The following is a 20,847-nucleotide window of genomic DNA, read 5'->3' on the forward strand; positions in this document are numbered from 1 at the left end:
GATAACCCCGGCTGCCCCGCGGACCTCGCAGGGTGGGCCACAGCCGGGCAAACCGCTGAAATGCGCCCAGAGGGCCCTGCCGTCCAGAGTCCCCAGCGCCGGGGGCTGTGCGGGGCTTGGAGCCCACCTGCAGTCACAGCCGCGGACCAGAGTGAAGCGCTCGGGGCTGCTCTGCTCAGCGGGTGGCCGAGCGGAGGGGCACATTCGGTCCCCCGGGGGTGGGGAGGGGGCTGCCGTCCCCAGCGCCCAGAGAGGAGGCTCAGAGCGTTCGCGAACTGCCACGAGGTAAGTGGCTTAGCCTGGGTCCAGGTTGACAGTGACTCCAAGGGGGGGACTGGGGGGACGGAGGGCGCCCCGCAGCGCAGGGCGGGTCCGCCTCTGGTCCCGCGTGCCCGCTGCACCCGCTGCACCCGCTGCACCCGCGCCCCCGGCCCGCGCCACCGGCCCCCGCCCCGCGGCGCTCACCTGGCCCCGGCGGCTGCGGCTCTGCTGCTCCCGGCTCCGGCCCCGCGTCTCCCGCCCCTGAGCCTGGGTCCTGGGCCCTGCCACCTCCCCACTCCCCCGGTGGGGCGGGCCGGGCTCCGGGACCGCCCCGGGCTCCTCCTCCCGGGCCGCTGCGGGCCCCAGGGCGGGAACGCCAGCCACCGCTCGGGCGTGGACCGCAGGCTCTGGCGGAGGGGAATCTGAGGCCGGCCGATGGGGTGAGGCGGGTCGTGCTGCTGGTGGGGCGAGGACCCCGCGCCCGGTCCTCGCCCCCCGCGCCGCCCTCCTTCCTGGCCTTCATCTACTCATCCATCCTTCCCGCGTTGTTTTTTGACTTATTTCGGTCCATTCACATACCCGTCTGTCACTCCGTCGGTCCACCTCCCATCAAGCCTTCCAGCCATCAATCCATCCACACACCTTCCTCTCCTCCCCCTTCCTTCCTCATGTTCCTCCACCCATTTCTGGGTCCCCCCCTTCTCCAACGCCATCATTCCGTGCGGAACGAACACATCTCCAGTGCTGGCCTTTCCCTTGCACTGGGGACCCAGATGGATCACCTCATCCTCAGAAGATTCATCTGTAAGTGGCAGCAGCCAAGGGGCGAGCCCCGGCCGCAGAGCTGGCACCGTGGTGCCTGGGCACCCAGGGCTGACTCAGCACGGGGGCTGGTTCCCCTGCTCCTGTTAAGGCTTCGCCCACGTGAACACCCGCTTAGGGCACAGGTGGGTGTGGGGAAGAGCGACCCAACGTCTCAGCCAGCACGTGCTCTGCGCTGGGCAGTGGGTGTCTTCTTAGCCCTCACAACTCGGTTTTAGCTCAGTTTTCAAGACAGGGAAACCCGTTCTGAGGGACAAAGGGGCTCGGAACGCAGCGGGCAAAGGTCGGCCCTGGGCTGAAGTCGCGGCCCTGCTGCTTTCTTTCTGGCTGGCTGCGTGTCTCTGGGCAGCTACAAGGCTGAGTTTCCTCCTCCGTAAACGGGAACTGGTGTGTGCTGGACAGTTGTGAGCTGCGGCTCACGCGGTGCATGCAAAATGCTGAGTATGGTGCCTGCCGGCGGGTGCTCAGCCAAGGGCGGCGTCACCATCACCACATGAGAGGCTGGATCCAAACCCAGGTCCTGAGCTTCGCCGCTTCACAAACCACGTCTCTGGTCTATCCTTCCGTTCACAAGACCAGCCTCCCCGTCTGCCACCAGCGTGTCCTGCTTAGGGGAAGCCTACTTTGGAACCCAACTGTCTGGGGTTGAATTGTGCCCCCCAATTCCCAGGTGGAATTCCTAAGTGGACTTAGAGCCCAGGCGGAATAGAGCCGTGGCAGACGTAACTAAAGATGAGGTCCTGCTAGAGAGGGGCCCTAATCAGACACACACACAGGGAGACCACCACGCGAAGACGGAGGAACTGCCCGGAGCCAGGAGCGAGGCCCGGACAGGTCCTTCCCGGTGCCCTCGAAGGGAGCACAGCCCTACGGGTCCCTTGATCTTGGATTCCAGCCTCCAGAACTGGAGACAGTAAATTTCTGCCATTTCAGCCACTCAGTTTGTGGTATTATGTCAGGACAGGTCTAGCGACGCAGTGCAGCTAACTACCACAGGTCATTTTCTCCGTGTGTGTAGGGGTGACACAGAAGGGTGGCTGTCCGAGACAGTGACCAGACCGCCACCCACCGGCGGGGACTGTGGTCACGCTGTCGCCCTGGGCCAGCACGGAGCCTGGCCGAAGCCAGGGCTTGTCCACTCTCAGTACGCTGTGCTTTTAACAACCCGATGAGTTGACTGACATGCACAGGTAGCCACCGCCCAGAGCGAGATGTACGACACTTCCAGCACGCCCCCTGTCCCCACACAGGGTCACTGCTGCTGTGACTTCTACCGCCAGCACGACCTGCCTGCTCTTGACTTCCTGCGCATGGACTTACAGGGCCTACTCTGTCCTGTCATTTCTCTTGCGACATTGCTTATGAGATTAATGCGTCTCATTGAATATAGCCGGAGCTTATTCTATGTCCACTGGTGCATAGGATTCCACCGTACAAATGTGTCACACTTGCCCATCCTATCGCTAATGGACATTTGGGCCACTTCTGACTTTGGGCGCCTGTGAATAAAGCTGATGTACACATTCTCGAACATGCCTGTGGCCGAGCATGAGCACCCGTTTCTCTTGGGGGCGCTGCTGGCACGGAGTGTGCATGTGCTTTCCTTGGGTAGAAATCACCAGTTCTCCAGAGCAGTTAAACCAATGTACACCCCACCCGCCTCACGCCAGCCGTGTACAGAGCTCCGGGTTCCTTGTATCTGGAAATTGTCAGTCTTTTGATTTCTAACCACTCTGGTGGGTGTGGAGTGGTGTCCCGCTGTGGTTTGAATCTGCGTGTCACTGACGGGTAAGGCTGTTGAGTACCTTTCCACGTACCTATCATCCATTTCTACCTGTTTGAGTCTTTCGTCCATTAAAAAAACTGGGATGTTTATCTTTCTTTCATGGATTTGGAGTTCTCCCTATATTCTAAATGAGTCTTTTAATAAAGTTTTATGTCGCCAAAACACACATACCAATACTCACTTCGGTTTAAAAGCAATTTCGATTCTATGAATTCAACGAAGGCACTTTTCTCGTCTTAGGAAGCGCCCCCGGCTCACGCAACACGACACCCTCGTTTCTGTGCACACGGCGGAGCTGGCCCAGCAGACCCTGCCCGGGCCTCATACTTGGGCAGAGGGCGCCCTGTCTGGTCCAGTCGGTCGGGCAGGGGTGGCGGTGAGGCTCACGTGTTTCTTCCTCCGGGATGCGCTGACGGTGAATCGGCATCGCTCCCAGGGACCGGGGTGGCACGAAGCATGGAATGAGGGCCCCGGGCTCCGGACCTGGGCCCCCACCGCTAAGCTACATGCACGGTGTTCACTACGTGTCTGCCATGTGGCAGGCCAGGGGGGCCGAGATGGCTGGAATACCAGCCTCATCTCACGGTCAGAGGAGGAGCAAGTGTCACTTAGAGCGCTAAGTGTCACCTCTGTAAGGAGGGGTCTTTGGTCAGGACGCTATGGGAAGGAGGCTGGAGGCTCCCAGCTCTTGCTGGGTCCCTGAGACATCTTCGCGGTGGAGCTGATGCCATCTGCACTGTGTCTCGATGGGTGAGCAGGAGTCACCGGGCAGAGGGTGGCAAGAAGGATGTTCCAGGCAGGGGGCTTGGGGCAGAGCTTCCCAGTGAGCCACAATCCTGTGACTGGAGGGTAGGGTGTTTTGGGGGACAGGGCAGGAACGTTAGGGCACCCTGAGATAGCAGAGCTTCTTCCTTCAGCTTCCGGGGACCCCCGGTGCCGGTCACAGCTTCCCAGGGCACCTCGCCCTCAGGCTCGGCGTGAGCTCAGCGAGTTGCTCTTCGTGGGATGTCTCTCTGTATAGAGGGATCGTCATTTCGGATCCCTTCCCGGAGCTGCTCCCATCCACGGAACAGTGTGCTGCCTGGCGCTGAGTGGGCCTCGGGAGATGGGAGGTGTCCTCCTTAGCTGAGAGGACTTCTCTACAAAGCAGTGGCCTTTGGCTCTGCGTCCTGTTTCTTCTGGAGTTGGGATCTAGAAGACAAGAGATGGTGGACGGTGGTCCCCTGATGCCCAGGGAGGAGCAGGGCAGGCCCGGGGGGCCACGTGAGGGCGTACCTGAATGCCCGGGCCAGCCAGAGGAAGCTCCTGGCCTTGGTGATCTCCTGGGCCAATCTCCTTAAATCGTCTCCTTCGAACAGTGGCAACATGGGGTCCTTAAAGAGGGGGAACGAGCGTGATGTTAGATCCTTTCGGTGACTGGATGGGACCTGAAGATTCGAAATCTTAGAAGGAGAATTTTTGAGCTGCGTAAACACGGCTTCCCACCCAGAGTGGGGAACCTCAAGGCCTCGGCTGGCCCGCGTCCAGGGACGAGAGCTCACAAGCAGATAAGGCGGTCATTCTGCAAAGAGGACACTTCGAAATGAGATGTCTGAGAGTCAGGGGCGGGAGGGGCAGTGGAAAACCAAGACAGCCTCCAGACTGCACGGAGGTCGGCAGGACAGAGTGGTGTGTGCTCCTCATCTGTCACTCAGCAGGATCTATGCAGCCCTTTCGCTGTTCCTGCTGGTAAAACTGAGCTTCGCGGACTCGCTTTTTACCTTATGCCAACCAGCGGAATTCCAGAGTCTAGCCCGAGAAGCACAAGGCCTCACGGTCAAGGAGAATCTGAGGGAGAGAGGAACTGCCCCTTCTCTTGGGCGGCAGCAGCGAGGATGACCCCACTCTGCACCCAGAGACTATACAAAGAACCTGATTCAGTAAGGTTTAAATAGAACCTCCATGATACCGTCCCCTTAGCTCTCCGGGATGATAAGGACACGGGTGAACATCCATTACTTTCACCTGTTCTGTTCGCTGTATTGTTTGTCATATTTGTCCCTAAAACAGTTACTTGAACAAAGAAATCATGCAAAGTACTTGACTTCAAAAATTATGCCGTGTCCTGGGACAGTAATCTTTAACCGTCAAAAACAAATCTGGAGTTCTGGTTGGTTGTCTTGATAATTCGTTGCCCTGGAGATGTTGTCATTGGCAACAGCACAGTCCTACAAGGTATAAATACGCTCCCTCAGATCGGAAGAGGCTCACTCACTGGCACTTTCTTCTTATCCTGCACGTGTGATGGAACCTCTGACTTTTCTAGGTTTACTACTTAACACATCACCTGAGTATCTGTGTTTCAATGGCTTGAAGACAGGGAGACAGAACTTCGCAGGAATTCAAGGACAGAGCCTAGGAGCAGGGGGATCTGGGCTCCAGCCTCACCGCTCACTCTGCCCGAGCCTGTCATTCACCCGTCTCATGGGTAGGAGGGCGCAGGCGGAGGGAGAGGGCTTGTCTATATGAAGCCACAAAGCTGCACGTCGTATGTGCTCAGTGATGCAGGCTGTCGTATTACTAAGTAACACCCCGCTCTGCTTCGTCCCCAGCCCTGAGGACGTCCAGCCTGGACAGGGGGCATTGGGCAGGCACGAGCCTTTGACAAGAGAAACCAGGATCTCTTCAGTCAGGAGGGAAAAGCCCATCTGTTGACATTTTCTGGAGCCATTTCAATAGCTCCACGACCTACCTTCTCATCCGCGAAGCCCTTGGTCAGCAGGCCGTGGATTTGGAAGAGCGTGTCCTCGCCGACAGGGCAGTGATAGCGTCCCCCGGTGAGGGAGGCCAGATTCCTCAGGAAGGTGACCTCTGCCCTGGAGGGAGGGACAGAGGGCTGGGGCCAGGCTCAGTGACCCCTCAGGCTCGTTTCCGGGAGCCCCCAGCCCACCGGGAACTCGAGTCTGTGGGGTGATGGGCCTTGGACTCTGACGCCCTAGGCCACTAAGGCCATGTCAGCATCACTGTCCCAGCCAGTTCACAGGCAGTGGCAGTAGCTGCTGCTGCATGTGAAATGGAGCCACCATATTAGTGTTACCATTTAGCCTGGACCCTCTGAAAGGCGACGGCCAGCGCGCTAGCCCCGCCCCCTAAGTGGACATCTACCCAGCACCTGACGCGTTAGGTCTGGCAGGGACACAGGACGAGCTTTACGGAGCTCATGGTTTAGACAGAGAGAATGTGCACCTAAGTAACCACACACCCAATAATCGCATTATTGGCCCATAACATGGATGGCTTTTTCCGAAGCACGCACATCTCTGTCATCTGACACGTGTTTCTATGGTGATCGTTTATGAAGGCGACCATAACGGTGCTACTTTGAACTTTTTCCCCCTAAATATAAATGTGCTCCCCAGAAAGATGGCAGGCTAGTGGGAGGGAGATGACGTGTGACTGTGGGGAGGGGTGCAAACTCGCTCCCGTGTGGGAGACTGTCATGGGGGGGCGCCCACTGATGGCAAATAAGGGGCGGACAGAGGAGCCGACCCTGTCGTGTGTCCCTGCCCAGACCCACCCCATTTCTGACTCATGGAAAGGGGCCCAGGAGAGACTGGTATCTAGCGTGAATCTGCACAAGACGGATTGCCCAGGCCCTGCCCCCCAGACACCAGCTATGGGGGGGCATGCGAGGTCCTCGGGTGGGCTTATCACATGGCGAGGTCCTTGGGGTGGGCGCACGCGAGGTCCTGGGTGGCCACGCAAAGGGGTCCTGGGGTGCAAGTGCGCGAGGTCCTGGGATGGGGGCGACGCGAGGTCCTGAGGTGGGGTACAGGTGGCCCACCTGCCCGAGCAGCTCAGGGAGACGGTGTGCACCCTCACGTCTCGTTCTTCCGTGAGTCTCTGTGCTTCGCTCAGGACAAGGCTGCAGCTCGTGTCTGGCTTCCCGTCCGTCAGGAGGTACAGCCCTTCCACACCGCGAAGACTGAACGCTTTCTGCAAGAGTGCGTAGGCCGTCCAGCTCAGGCCTAGGTGCCGACCAGGAACCGCAAAAGCCAAGGGCCTGCTGTCCCCAAGGCAGATGCGTCTGATTGGACACCACCGACTTCTCCGTGAAGACCGAGAGGCTCCCCCTTCAGCCCACCACAGACCAAGGAGGCTGCCGAAGTTTAGGAGAAAGGACCCGGCCTACATCCTGGCTGGTTAACCCCGGGCGAGGCACTTAACCTCTCTGAGCCTCCGCGTCTTCATCTATAAAGTGAGAATGAGAATCCGTTTCTCACCGGTCTGTTAGGAAGGCGAAGTGCTTTAACGCTTAGTAAACTGTAAAGCACTGCGCAGTATCCGTATATGGGGGGATGGTGTCTCTGCCTTGCTACCGGGTCAGGCTCAGGGGTGGAACTTGCCAGTAATGCTTGCAAGACTGAGGTGCTCCCTTCAGCATGCAGGCGGGTCACCCACTGCATGGCCTCATGACACGCTGCATCCGTGGTCTCCACGAGGGTGTCCTGCCACAGCTGGAGGCCCTCTGCAAAGCTGATCAGGTTAAAACTGGGGAGCGGGGAGAAAGAGGTTGGTCAGAATGTGCCAGTGTACACCGAGTTCGGGTCAAGTGACCTCCGGCAGGCCTGCCCATGCCTATCAGTAAAGTCCTATGGGGAGCCCCACACCCTGGGGAGAGGGCCACGGGCCGCCCGAGAATAAGAAGGGACACAGCAAAGCTTCCGGGTGCACAAAGAAGTCGCCTTAAATACCCTTCAGCCGCCGATGGCTTACGCGATCTTGGGAAAATTACTTAAGTCCTCATGTGCTTTTCGGAAAAGTGGGATGATAACAACAGTACCCGACAGGGTCATCGTGAGGAATCGTGCGTGAAGGGGCTCAGTGAATGTGTCCTCTTTTTAACATTAAGTCCGGTAAGGGGGATGCCCTAGGCCAGCAATGCCCCAGAACTACCCCTTTGATCTTCCTGGACTGCCCAACCGCCCACGCCCTTGCCCCTTACCTGTCACAGTGCTTCCGCAGCTGCTCCCAAATCAGCAGAATCAGCTCCGTCTTCACCTGCTGCAGGTAGGGGCCCATGGACCCTGAGGTGTCCAGCAGGATGCACACTTTCCTCTCCAAAATGGCACCAAACAGCCGGCGGCTCCCTGCTCCGAGGCGGAGGGGGCAGAGGCAGGGAGGCCGTGAGGAGTGGCCCCTTCTGGGGGCTTTTTGGTGCGGCTATCAAATACGTGGTCTCGCAACGCAGCTGCCTGACGGGTCAGCGACGGGAGATGGCCTTCGTGACGCTGTGGGAGGGGCCAGCTGTCTAGGGCTCCGGGCTTTGGGAAACCAAGATTTTGGCGGTGGCTCTGCCTGAGATCGCCTGCATAAGCGGTCACACCCACCCTGGACCTGAGTTTCCTCGGCCCTAAAGTTAAAGTTAAGTGATTGGACTGAGTGGTGTCACGTATTGTGGGGGCTGGAAACGATGTCACCGAGCACAGGGCCCGCTGAGCATCTGCCGCGTGCCCAGCCCGGCGCACAGTGCCACGGTGAGCGAGAGGGGCCACCGCCCTCATGGAGCCCGCAGCCGGGCAAGAAAGACAGAGGTCACGCACAGCCGCGACCCCGCCGGGGGTTCCGACAGGGTTAAGGGGGAAGCTGAATTCCAGGGGTGTGGGGTGGGAAGCAGACAGGTGAGGACAGAGGTGGGGTGTAAGGAGAACAGCCTGGGGAGGGCTGTGGGGAGGGAGGGAGGGGAGAGCCACACTCGTCTGAGCGGAGAGAAAGACGGAGGGGCTGTTGAAGGACTGGCCATTTACCTCAAGGGAACGAGGGAGGGCGGTGGCTTGCCCAGGGTCATCTGGTCTGGCAGGGCCAGCCGGGGTTCGGGGTTCGTATCCAGGTCCTCTGGGCCACACTGTAAGGCGGCCGCTAACCACTGCCCTCCAGAGGCCTGGGAAGGGGCAGGCATCGCACCCCCACTGCCTGCGGGCTGTGCACACCAGGGTCCACTGCAGAGAGCCCTGAGCGGCCCACACAGGGACCTCTGTGAAAGGCTCCGTCCTCCTACCAGGCCCCAGAGCCTACAGCCCTTCCATCCAGTAGCAGCTGCCGGCCCGGCCTCTTGGACTGGATGCTCAGACCACGTCCTAACCCCAGCCCAGCCTGCTCTCCTCAGCCAGCTCGGTCCATCCACCTCTCCAGAGCGGCCGGGTGCTCTTCGCAGGGAACGGGGGCTTCTTTGCTGTCGAGACTCATCCTGTCTCTCCCTCCCTTCCTGAACCAGTGTATGGAGCCCGGTCAGCCTTAAATGCAGCCACCCCCGGGGGAGGCAGGGTGTGGAAGGCGGCCCAGCAGGGGTCCTTCCCCCACACTCGCCCAGTGCTCTAGCTGCCTGTCCTCCAGCGCCTTGCCTGACCTCTGTACCTTGAGGTCATGCTGTACCTGGATGGCCCTCCTGCCCTAATGCCCTACCTGATGGTTCATGAGTGGCTGGCTTGGGGTGCCCGGGGCTGACTTCCACTTCCCCTCGAGCCCCTCCGCCCCCCAGGACAGCAGGCAGGCTCACCAGTCAGCAGCCACTGCAGCCTCTGGACATAGCGTCTTATCACCTTCTCCAGGCACGTGATGTACACTTCAATTTCCCTGGGCGTCCACTGAATGTGTCTCACCGTCCCCTGGATTAAGGCGAGTGAAGGCAAATTTCCCCCCATCAGCCTTTTCTCCATCACCCCCATCACCCCCTAAAATAGTTTAGTCTGTCGTGGTTCGTAACTTCCAAACTATTGTTAAGCATGCGTTTTTGTTTAAAACTTTTTTCTTTTTATTATGATACTACCAGATGTATGGTTCTAGGAAGGAATGGGGAAATTAGGATGATGGTTTTGTGACAAAAATGGTCACTGTAATAATAAAAAATAGAGTATCTCTAAATTAAGATAGAAAACTCTTGACGGTAGGAGGGAAAGTTCCATAAATTACAAACTAAAACGTGACCTCTGATAGAAAAGGGGACAGCACGACGAAACTTCCATGACATTTTTCTAGTGGGCAATTTTGAATTTGGTGGCTATTTTTAGCTTTATAGCTCCACTCATGTTGCTAATGTTTTAGAAAATAGGGTCTTTAAAAAAAAAAAAGCACGGTTAGCTTTTCATTTTGTACTAAATGTACTTGTTCCAGGGTCGAAACACTGAGAAAACGTGAGCCCCAAAGTAGAACACGGAGAGCACCACTCACCCCCTGCTCCCCGCCACCCCTATAGACCCACCATCCGTCCTGGGGGGAAGGCGTCTGCCACTGTTTCTGACTCTCACTCCGGTGAGCCCGGCTCCCCCCAGAGTGTGGTTTCAAGCACTCTGAGGCGTTCACGTTTCTCCCGACAGATTCTATATCTCCTCTTCTCTGAGAGCAGCCCCACTTTGGGGGGCGGGGGCGAGGGTTTTAGCAGGGAGACTAGAAGCCACGGTGCCGTGCGGCCATCCCCGGGAGCCCTCCCCAGCACATGCTGCCACTGGTGGCTGAGAGGAGGCAGGAGAAACGAGAAAGCTGACGTACGTTGACCTCCATGCTGGGGAAGATGCTGCAGTGTTTGGCGGCCGCCGGGCTCCACGCCGACTTCTGATGAGTGCAGTTAGGACCGATGCGTTTGGAGATGTCCATCTTCAGTTTTTTTAGCCCAAAATTTGCTACCCACTTTAGAATAAAGGAAAGAACTATTATCTTGGGTAATTAAAGCTTAAAATGAAGGACTGACTCATCTATTAAAACCTCTCGTTTGAAACCTGTCTTATGTTTGACATGGGGGGTTCTTAGGTCCTCACTGAGCATGCATCCCATGCAGAGTCCTTTCATGGCATTGGGGACAGATGCACAAGAAATACGGCGAACAGGGAACAACATTTATTGAGCGCCTGCTACTCCCCAGTCTGGTGGACACGGTTGCTTTCCCAATGTCCATTTTGACCTTCTCTGATAAGATGTGTGTGGAAACCCTGATTGGTTCAGAGCTCACGCTCTAAACAGATTAAGATAATTTCAGTCTCCTCGTCACAATGAGAGCCACCAGAATGGGCGGGCTCCGACCAGTCGGCGCGGCATCCAGGACTGGCTCAGTGGGAACCGAGCTCAGCCTTTCCCTGAGCGGCCGTGGGAAGAATGACGACGCTCTATCTGCATGTCACCAAGAGGGTGGCTTTCTGTTGCTTGCGACCGAGAGGGTCTGACACCACTAAGGACTTGACACCTCAGTTAGTCATCGGTCCTATTATAGCGGTACAACTGTCTTCACTGTACAGACAATGACAGCAAGAATGACTGTAGCTAAGGGACTTACCCTAGGTCGCCCGGCTAGGAAGTGCCAGACCCGGGTTTCGAACCTACGTGCGCTGAATCCTTATCCCAGATGCCACCTTAAGCAGTCGTTCTAAGCAAGTTTTCCCCGACGTCCCAGTCTGCCCACCCTCCTGGGCGTGATGGCTGGTGGCAGGAATTACTGCCCCGGGAGTATGTGCTGGTGCACACGGCCTCATACCTCTTGGCTTGAGCAGACTGTGTCCTTCCTGGGCAGCTCGACAGAAGACGTGGGCCTTCGGGTGGCCCTCCCCCGAGAGTACCTCTTGTACACAGAGCCTGGGAGAAACGGAGTGAGATTATCTGCATGCCTCCCTCCCCGCGCCCCCTGTCCACATCGATTTCTCTGTCAGCCGAGTCAGCTGTAAAATTCCTTGGGTGCCATTTGCTGAGAGGTAGACAGGGAAGCTTGGGGGATCGGGCGGGCGAGCCGGGCCTGTCTTCTCCACGCCTCGGTGAAGGTGCTGGGATCTGAGCCATTGCTCGGCACCATCGGGCTGGCCCGGGCTCCTGTCCACCCCCTCCCCCGGCAGCCTCAGAGCCGAGGACGCTGCCCCTGGAGGGTGGGGTAGGACTGCTGCACCCAGGGGCCTTGGGGACCCTTCAGTGTGGACTCTCCTGCCCACTCCCTGGACTGGGAGACCTGAGCGGGGTGAGGACAGGCCTGCCGCTCAGGTCCTAGGACAGCGCGGGGGATGTCCTTCCCACGGGGCCTGCCGACTTCACAGTCCCACAGGGCGAGGGGGGTGCTGCCCGGACATCCGGGTGGCCGCCGACTTACCCACATTATTCCCCGTCTCCATGTAAAACAGTGACAGAGCCGTCCCTGCCTCCCTTGACTTGGGCCCCCTCCTCCGTCCCGCAGCGTCCTCCTTGGCTGGCCGGGCTGCAGCTAGAGGACATGTGGCCTGTCGGCTGGGGTAAGCGCTTTCCGCGCCCGTCACGTCTCATCCTCGCGGTCCCCCAGCTTGGAGGTGAGAGGCGGAGGACTCGGCGAAGGGTCCAGCCAGGGGCTGCTGACGCCAGGACTCTGCTCCGAACCACTCGCTACGGCTCAGGCGTTGCGTGGAGGACACACGGTCCTAGGTGCCAGGAGCTGAGCACCGTCATAAAAACACCTGTGCCCTGACGCAGCCGGCCGGTGCTGGTCGCTATTCCTAGCTGCTCTGAGCCCGAATCTCTTCCTCAGTAACGTGGGGAACTAACAGATGACCTGCCACGTAGAACTGATTGTTATAAGCTTTAAAGGGACATTCTCAGCCGAAAGACGGATGATCACTGGTCATTTCTGTAACTGTCATTATTGGGGCAACTCAGCCAGCCCCGTGTACCCCCCGGCCCTGCCCACGGCAGCCATGCCTCACCTGGCGGGATGCCCGCTTTGCCACTGAGTGGACGCCGTGTCAGAGCTTTCGAGGGGGGACTTCCTTTTCTGTCATGGTCATCTTTAATGCTCTAGAAAACAGGCAGTCTTTCTTAACAGTGGCCTGTCCTCTGTGGCAGGGGCACCCCCATCCGCTGCCCCAGCCTCAACCTGTCAGCTAGGAACCTTCGCCAGGAGAGGCCTAAGGGGGTGGATTCCTCAGGCACATTTGCTGCATCTCCTGCCCACAGATTGAGGAGACTCTGGGTTTTGAGGTGAAAAAGTATGTATGTAAGCACGTGTGTGTGTGTGGATTTGCCAGAAACTTCTTCACAGTTCCCCACTCCCCTCCCAGCTGGACTGAGATTGCTGGGCCTCCAGTGTGACAGGCAGGAGCGGGAGGGTCCTCATGACTGAGCACAGCTGGGGTGTGGCAATGGCGACAGTCGCCCAGGGCCGGGGGAGCAGCTGAGACCCTGAGCTGAGCTGCCACTCCAGGCGGGGCGCAGGCCCGGGTTTCAGGGGGCCCTCTGGAGGCCTGATCAGGGCCTCAGCGCCCTCACACTGAATCAGCTCGGGCCGTCCCGAAGGCCCAAGAGGCAGACCCTGGACTTAAGGGGTGTCGGCTCGGAATCTGGGGAAGGGGGTGGCGAAGTCTCTAGGCGGGCTCCTGAAACCTGGCAGAGTTCTGGGACGGAGGGCGACGCCCCTGCAAACGCAGTACCCCCGGGGAGCAGGGTCAGCGGCGCACCCCAGGAGCGGGCGGCCGCGTGCAGGGGTGCGCGTGCGCACAGGGCATCCCTGGGGGGACGCGGCGGGGCGCACGGATGCCCTCACCCGCTCGGCTCCCACGCGGTGGAGCCCGGGGTCTCCCCAGCCGCACCCCGGGCGCCCCTTCCGGCCGCAGAGGCGCGCATGTCACACGGGACAGATGTGGCAGGTGCTGAATGGGGCCACGGCTGGCCTGCCCCTGCCTTTGCCGAGTGACCGAGTGACCGTGTGACCGTGTCGGACAAGCCCTCCCTCTCCACAGCCCGGCGCGGCCGTCCCGTCTCCGGGGTCCTCAGCGCGGCCAGAGCACAGGCGGGACGCGCAGGTGGCGCCAGAGCGGGGACCTGGCGCCCCAGCACGGCGCCTGCCCGCGGAGGCCCCAGGGGACCCCCGCCGCGGGCTGGGGGCCCGGCCCAGGCCCCCTAGGGTCTCGGAAAGAGCAGGACACGAGGCGGAAACGAAATCCTCCGCGTGTTATCGGGGAGAGGGGCTCAAACCATTCTGGGCACCGAGGGGGCTGCGGGCTTGGACGGACAGAGCTTCTTGGGCTGACTTCTTTGCTTGAGCGTCTTGGGCTTCTCTTTGGGGGGCGCCGCGCTCTCCAGGTCTTTTCTGGACTGGTTCTTGAGCGAGGACACGAGTAAGGCACACTGTAACGAGGATCGGGAGGGTCAGCGGCACCCCGGCCACAGCGCCCCCCCCACCCCCAGGCAGGGGACAGACACACGCAGGCCAGACACACAGCAGGAGACTGGGTGCACGCGGGCCCCTGGACTCTTCTCTCTGTCCCTAGAATGCCTCTGGGGCAGGGGGCACTGCAGCAACCCTATCGGTCAGTGCTGTGTGGAGGGCCCCGGACGCACCAGGCCGTGGGCTACCTAACGCCTGGGCAAAGCCTTGCACCAATGATGCTGGCCAGGCAGGTACACACGAGGAAGCCAAAGCTCCTGGCGCTTAAGGGATGTGCCCAAGGCCAGACTACTCGGATGCAGAGGACCTTCAACTCGCACCCAGGTGCCTCCGTTCCCGAGCCCGCGCTGCTTCCAGACGTGGACCTGGCGTCCACGTGTGCCTAGCGGCTGGCCGCCTGCCCAGGCCGACTCCAGGCGCTGGCAGGATAGTGGCGTTTACATCCGTTCCCCGGCCCGCACGTGTTCTTACCCGCTGGAAAGGCTCTCTAATAATTATTGACAACCAAAGGAGAGGACAGCTAGGGGAGGCTCGGGCCGCCCGTGAAGGTGTGGCCCCGGCCCCCTGGGGAACTCACCATGTGTGTCCTGCAAATGGTGGTAATTACATTAAGAGCCAGGCTGAGGCTCCTTCGCAGGCCCCTCCCACCTCCCTACCTTGACCATGACACCCACCTGCCCTCTGTCCACCCCGTGGCTTGAACTGCCCACCCTTATCTTTTCCCACCTGCCTGAAGGACATGCCTGCTTGTCTCACAGGCCCTGCAGACTCACCTTTGTCCAGCTGGTCCCCCCACCCCCGACCAACCAGGGCTCCTTCTCCCGTTGTCTCTCCCGGGGTCAAGTCCGTGACAGGGCGGTCTACCTGGTCCCCCCGCGAGGAACTCGGGACTTACTCTGGGATTTCTCCTTCCCCCTCGCCCCACACATTCAATCGGCCACACGTCTGGGCGGTTCCTCCCTAAATGTTCTCATGTCCGTTCCCTTATTTCTTCTCGTTGCTCCCGACACGCTCTGGCAGGTCCCCACCTCTCAACTCCCTTCTCCGGGGCAGTGACATTTCAGTGAGTCTGGCATAACACGGAGCAATCCACAGACGATGGGGGAGGGGAGAGGCAGGCGGGAGGAGCAGCAGCAGGTGCAAAGGCCCTGAGTTCCGGCATGAGCGATGTGTTCAAGGAATTCAGAGGCCAGAAGGGACAGCACACAGACCCACGACCAACGCCATGCAGGACACCCCACGTTCCATCTGAAGCCTTGGGGTCAGTGGACGTCTAAGTCCTTGGCCTGCCTTCAGCACAATTCCCGTTAAGCCCATTTGGCAAGGACTCTCCCCTGTCCTTGACAGCTAATCGGGTCTCTCTTAACAATATTCCATGCATGGCCCCGCCACTCGGCCCATTGGCTACAAATCCCCACATCTCTGCTGTGTGACAGTTGAGGACTCTCTCCCTGCCGTGTTGCATAAAGTCTTTCTTGCTGTTTTTCACAAGCACCCGGGGCAATTCGTGTGTCTTTAACACTGCCACCACCAGAAGCTAGGAAGGAATTCCACCCAGGGCCTTCAGAGGGAACATGGCCCTTCTGACTTCTAGGCTCGGGCACTGGGAGCGAATAAATGTCTGCTGCTGGAAGCCACCCAGTCCGAGGCACTGTGCGTGGCAGCCCCAGGAACAACACAGAGAAGCCAGCGCAGCCGCCGGCCCGCCCTCCGAAGGCATACCTTCTCGGAGTAGTTGAGAGCCTTTTCCATCTCCGACATGATGGCGTTGATATCATCGCTCTCGTAAATGCCTGGAAACAGAGCGCATCGCCAGCGTGGGGGAGGGGCGGAGATGCCGGCTAGTGTCTGGGTCTGCACATAAGAGGGTGTGGACAGGTGACCCGCAGGGTGGGGTCTGCGCTGAGCAGCCCCTACCCCTCCACAGTCCAGTGGTAGTTACCGAGAGTGGGGCTGGCCCGGCACCCCGGCACCCAGCCAAGAGCGCACACCCACAGGGAGAGCCGGTCAGGAGCAAAGGCCCTACTACTCCAGTGAATCAGAGACCGACCTTGGGATTGTGAGTGACCAATGTCTATAATGAATACTGACGACTAGTTCCAGAGGGACTCGAGCGTAATGCTAAGTAAGAAGACCGACTTCGGAGCCGACCCGCCGGCCTGGCTTCAGCTCCTGGTTCCACCACTCACGGCCTACGTGCTTTGGGGCTGTGCTTCTGCTCCCTCATCTACAGAATGGGGGTAATAATGACGCGCTTCACGGCATTACTGCGAGGGACGAGTCGTGACACGTAAAATGCTTAGAACCGCGTCTGGCATGGAATAACCATTCTGTAAGGGTTTGCTATGATTAGTAGTAATATTATCAGGAGCAGTGATATTAGTAATTACTAGTATTGGTGATTATTGGTAAAAACCACCAATAGTAATTTAAATGTATATGCCTAACACTTTTCATGGAAAAAGTGGGCCCCAGAGCTCCAGCCCTAGCTCTGCCACCAACTTCGTAACCAGAGGCATCTCGGGTTCTGAGGTGTCATTTCTTCATCGTAAGTCAGAGAGGTTGGGATGCACTCACCCATCCATCACTGTCATAATTTTGCTTTACCTGGATACCACTTAAACCACTAATTTATATTTTTTATCAATTCACTTTTGTTTACTTAAAAGTAGATAGACATTATTGAGATATAACTGACATATAGCATTATATTCATTGTAGGTATATAACATAATGATTCAAAATTTATATAGAGAGCTGACCCTTGAACAACACAGATTTGAACTGCACGTGCCCACTTATACACGGATTTTTCCAATAAATACTATAAATGTATTTTTCTCTTTCTTAAGATTTTCTTAATAACTTTGTTTTCTCTAGCTTGCTTTATTGTAATAATACAGTATTTAATATGTATAACTTAGAAAATATGTGTCATTGGCTGCTTATGTGATCGGTGACACTTCTGGTCAACAGTGGGCTCTTAGCCGTTAAATTTTTGGGGAGTCAAAAGTTCTATGTGGATTTTTGACATCACAGGTGTCGGGGGCCCTTAACCCCTCATTGTTCAAGGGTTAACGGTATTGCAAAATGATCACCACAATAAGTCTAGTCAGCATCTTTACAAATGCATCTTTAAAAAACGCTATGTCACTGCCGACCGTGGAAAAACTAGCATTTTTTTTTTTTTTTTAACGAAGTGTTAAAACGAGACTATAACCACTATTTATGGGAGGGAAAAAACTTTTCCCTCCTAGGTTCTCTGGCTGGGGCCTGGGAAGTTAAAACGATACAAAACAGATTAGCAGGAGGAAAGCAGCATTTATGGATGAGGGCAGCGTGCGAGTGTGTGGGACCAGGGCTTGGGGCTCACTCAGCATCTCGGCAAAGGACCATGCGGTTTGCACAGTGGGGACGGGAAGACGGGGCGGCAGGCTTTTAGAGGCAGCGACCTGTGGGACGGTGAATGCGGGGGTGGCGGGCGCTGACGGAGACGGGGCTGTCTTGGTAAGGTCTGTTACGGAGACTCCTCTGGGTGCGCTCTGGGTGGGGGAGAACCTGGAGTTGTGGCCGGTGATTCAGAGTCTAAGAGTCACTGTCCTCTTGGGGCACTGGAGCTGGAGATCCCTCTACAAATGTAAATTTATGTCCTGCTTTTTAAGCAGTTGGAGGGGGGTGCAGAGTGCTTTTCTGGCATTTGATGTTCCTCAACTGTCTTCGATTCAAAATAATGGTTATGCCCAAGGGGCATGTTTTGGGGTGGCATAGTCCGATCCCCGACAACCATCACGAGAGAAAAACCCGTTGCTCCGTGTTCCACTGTCTTGCCAACCACCTGCGGTGAACACTCCTCGTTTTGGGAAAAAGGGGCCTCAGGGTCCCTTCCAACGCTAAAGCATTTAAAAACGGTTTTACTTTTTTTTTTTCCCACTTAAAAAAAAAAAACAAAACTGTGGTGAAATAGACCCAACGTGAAATTTACCATGCTAACCACTTTTTAAGTGCATGGGCGGGCGGCGTCGGGCGCCTCCACACCGTCGGCACCCATGACGGCGGCCACCCGCGGTGACCCCGCAGAGGACGGGGACGTGCTGCTTTTCTGGCATACGGCTCTGGCACCAGGACCTGTGCTGGGACCGAGGCACCCGGGAAGACACAGGCGCAGTACCCGGCAACCGCTCACCCACCTGTGTCTCCGAACCAGTGGAAGCGGCCCCCAGCGGCCTGGGTGACCTGTCGGTAGGCGGCAGCCGTGTCGGTGCGGCTGGCGTAGCAGGCGGGGGGTGTGGTGTCCATCTGTGGCTCGCCCACGTAGAAGAGACACACGTTCAGCTGCAGGTCACAGCCCCCACAGGCCTCGGCCATGTAGGCGCTGAGCAGGGGCTGTCGGGGACAGAGGGGTTTGGGGCACAGTGGACGCTCTTGAAGCCACTGGCCTCAGGTCTCTTGAGGGCCTACTGTGTGCCTGGTCTGGTGCCTGGCACCGAGGACAGCAATACGAATGAGCTGGGTCACAAGTTCTGTATCTTAACAGGGTGAGGCCGGGGAGCTGGGCCCGAGAGCCTGGCGTCGCCAAGCATCGCAGCCGTCAACATCCCCCGGGAACGGGTCAGAAACACAGGCTCGCGGGCCCCGGCCAGACCTTCACACCAGGGACGGATATGTGACCACCCCGCTCCCCGCATGTTCCCCGCACACGGAAGCCGAGTGTGGAAAATCACACTGACACAGGAGCTGCTCAGGCCCCACCTGGGGGAAGTCGTGGGGCCGTGAAGGATGGGGGCGCCCGGGATGAGGCCTACCCACCATGTCCTGGTCGGGGATGCCCCCCGTGAAGAGGTAGAGGCCCTGTGACTGGTGTTTGTCTTTGTCCTTGAAGTCCACTTCCACGGCCTTGCGCAGGGCGCTGAGGACGTTCCTGCTGCCCCGACACCGCAGGGTGAGAGCCCACCTGGGAGGCAGGGAGGCCGTGCCGGGTGAGGCTGGGGAGGTCGGGGAGGTCAGGGAGGCAGGGAGGCCATGCTAGGGGAGGCCATGCTGGAGGAGGCCAGGGAGGCCCAGGGAGGCCCGGGGAGGCCCACAGAGAGGCAGGAAGGCCTTACTGGGGGAGGCCATGCTGGAGGAGGCTGGGAAGGCCATGCTGGGGGAGGCCCGCAGGGAGGGGCAGGGGCAGAGGTAGATGTTTGTTTATTCGCACCCATGTCTGCTGGGGGCAGGGATCCTACAGAGCTGCCTCCGGGAGGAGAGGGGCGCGGAGCAAAGGGCAGCACCGAGCCCGGCCCCAGACACGGCGGGCGCAGCCCCGTGCGTCACCTACCGCCAGGCGCTCTGTAAGTTGTCCTGGCTCACAGGAACCATCTCGGGCCGCCAGCTCTCGACTGTGCTCCCAAACCTCAGAGGGGAGGGAAGAGGCTCATGCCCGGGCGGAGGCCTCCACTCTGTGCCCGCTCTTGGGGCAAAGGTCTCCCCAGGCTCTCGGGAGGGCCAAATTCTGGCTCCTCTCCCCAGCTGTGAGGGTGGCACGGCCAGGCCCGCCAAGGGAGGTCCTTGCCGGTCACGTGTCCCAGCGCATTCATGGTGCGGGGCTCCCCGTGGAGACAGAGCTAGGGCCAGACCTGGCCGGACCGCCCTCCTGCCACGCTCACGGTGACTCCTGTTGTCCCTGAGACCGTCCCGTCCCCCCGAGAAGGGAGTCACTCCTCCCTTTCGACCTCCCCGGCACTGACACATGCTCGCGACACGTTTTTCACTCCCAGCCTGTGCCACGGTTTTTGTTTTGTTTTGTTTTTCAATATGTGTCATCTCGTCTTTCCTCTGAGACAGAATCTGAATCCTCGAGGACTTGTCCCCTTTATCAGAGAACAGGCGACCCGTCTCTGGTGCAACACAGATCCCTCTGTCCGGGCCCTGGACTCCCTCGTGGCCGGTCTCTTCCGAGACCACCAACATCCGAGCCTGTCCGTTTGTTTCACATCACGTACAATCTCTGCCTCTCACCCTGTATCCATAGGGACCTGACGGTCCTCTCAAGTTCAGCAGCACCTCACACCTCCGGGCCTGTGCGCGTGCTGTTCCTGCCCCTGTGACGCCCTCCGCCCACCACCCCTCACTCCCATGTGCTAGACAAACACCTGCCCGTTGTCATGACTCAGCTCAAGGGTCACTGCCCCCCACGAAGACACCCGGGTGGGACTGACTGGGCCGGCCTTTGGTCCCCGCCTGCCCCATATCTTGCCTGCCACCCTTTCTACAGAAAACACTCCATAGCACTTATTTCCCGACGTGCCTGTCACCCGCTCGTAGGCCGCACGTTCCTCGGGGACAGGTTCTGTGTTTTAAGGTCCGCATCCGTAACACCTAGCACAGTGACAGGTACACGGCGGGCCGGCCACCAAGGTTTGTTGAATGAATGAATGAGCAGATGGATGGATGGATAAATGAATGAATGAAAACATGGCCTAAAATGTTTCTCTAAGTATTTTTTCTAGAAATTTATTAGGAAAAGATTAGGCTCTAGTATGAGAATATATAATATTAACTGCTGACTTAATAGTTAGAACACTCCCAATTACATGTGAAAGTTGGTAAAAATGTATAGTTCGGATGGGTTCCTTTTCTCTTTTTTCCCCCTAGTTAATTAAAGTGGTATGCAATTAAAAAATGTATAAAACTATATATTTAAATTGATGTAACTATATAATATGTAATATATAATATATAACATATATTATATATAATATATATTTAAGCTATATATTATATATAATTTAACTATGTGATATATAGTTATATACAATTTAAATATATAGTTATATATAATTTAAATATATAGTTA

At 57.7% G+C, this 20,847-nt stretch overlaps 1 protein-coding gene across 3 annotated transcripts in view; it reads right to left on the reverse strand.

Moving 5' to 3' along the window:
* Positions 1–3,050: 3,050 nt before the first annotated feature.
* Positions 3,051–20,847, reverse strand: part of VWA3A (von Willebrand factor A domain containing 3A) — a 42,472-nt gene continuing 24,675 nt past the window's right edge. For all 3 annotated transcript variants that reach the window (XM_039840252.1, XM_039840254.1, XM_039840253.1), the window contains 16 exons: positions 19,330–19,404; positions 18,819–18,963; positions 18,200–18,395; positions 15,735–15,805; positions 13,820–13,972; positions 12,553–12,643; positions 11,970–12,080; positions 11,370–11,467; positions 10,394–10,531; positions 9,405–9,513; positions 7,854–7,998; positions 7,255–7,399; positions 6,693–6,844; positions 5,601–5,724; positions 4,145–4,242; positions 3,051–4,060 (listed from right to left, as the gene is read on the reverse strand). In XM_039840252.1, the coding sequence (XP_039696186.1) occupies positions 4,009–4,060; positions 4,145–4,242; positions 5,601–5,724; positions 6,693–6,844; positions 7,255–7,399; positions 7,854–7,998; positions 9,405–9,513; positions 10,394–10,531; positions 11,370–11,467; positions 11,970–12,080; positions 12,553–12,643; positions 13,820–13,972; positions 15,735–15,805; positions 18,200–18,395; positions 18,819–18,963; positions 19,330–19,404 (1,903 nt within the window). In that variant the 3' untranslated portion in view covers positions 3,051–4,008. The remainder of the gene's footprint in view (positions 4,061–4,144; positions 4,243–5,600; positions 5,725–6,692; positions 6,845–7,254; positions 7,400–7,853; positions 7,999–9,404; positions 9,514–10,393; positions 10,532–11,369; positions 11,468–11,969; positions 12,081–12,552; positions 12,644–13,819; positions 13,973–15,734; positions 15,806–18,199; positions 18,396–18,818; positions 18,964–19,329; positions 19,405–20,847) is intronic.

The sequence above is a fragment of the Pteropus medius genome, unplaced genomic scaffold (assembly GCF_902729225.1).
Source record: "Pteropus medius unplaced genomic scaffold, Ma_sr-lr_union100, whole genome shotgun sequence".
NCBI classification, from domain to species: Eukaryota; Metazoa; Chordata; class Mammalia; order Chiroptera; family Pteropodidae; genus Pteropus; species Pteropus medius.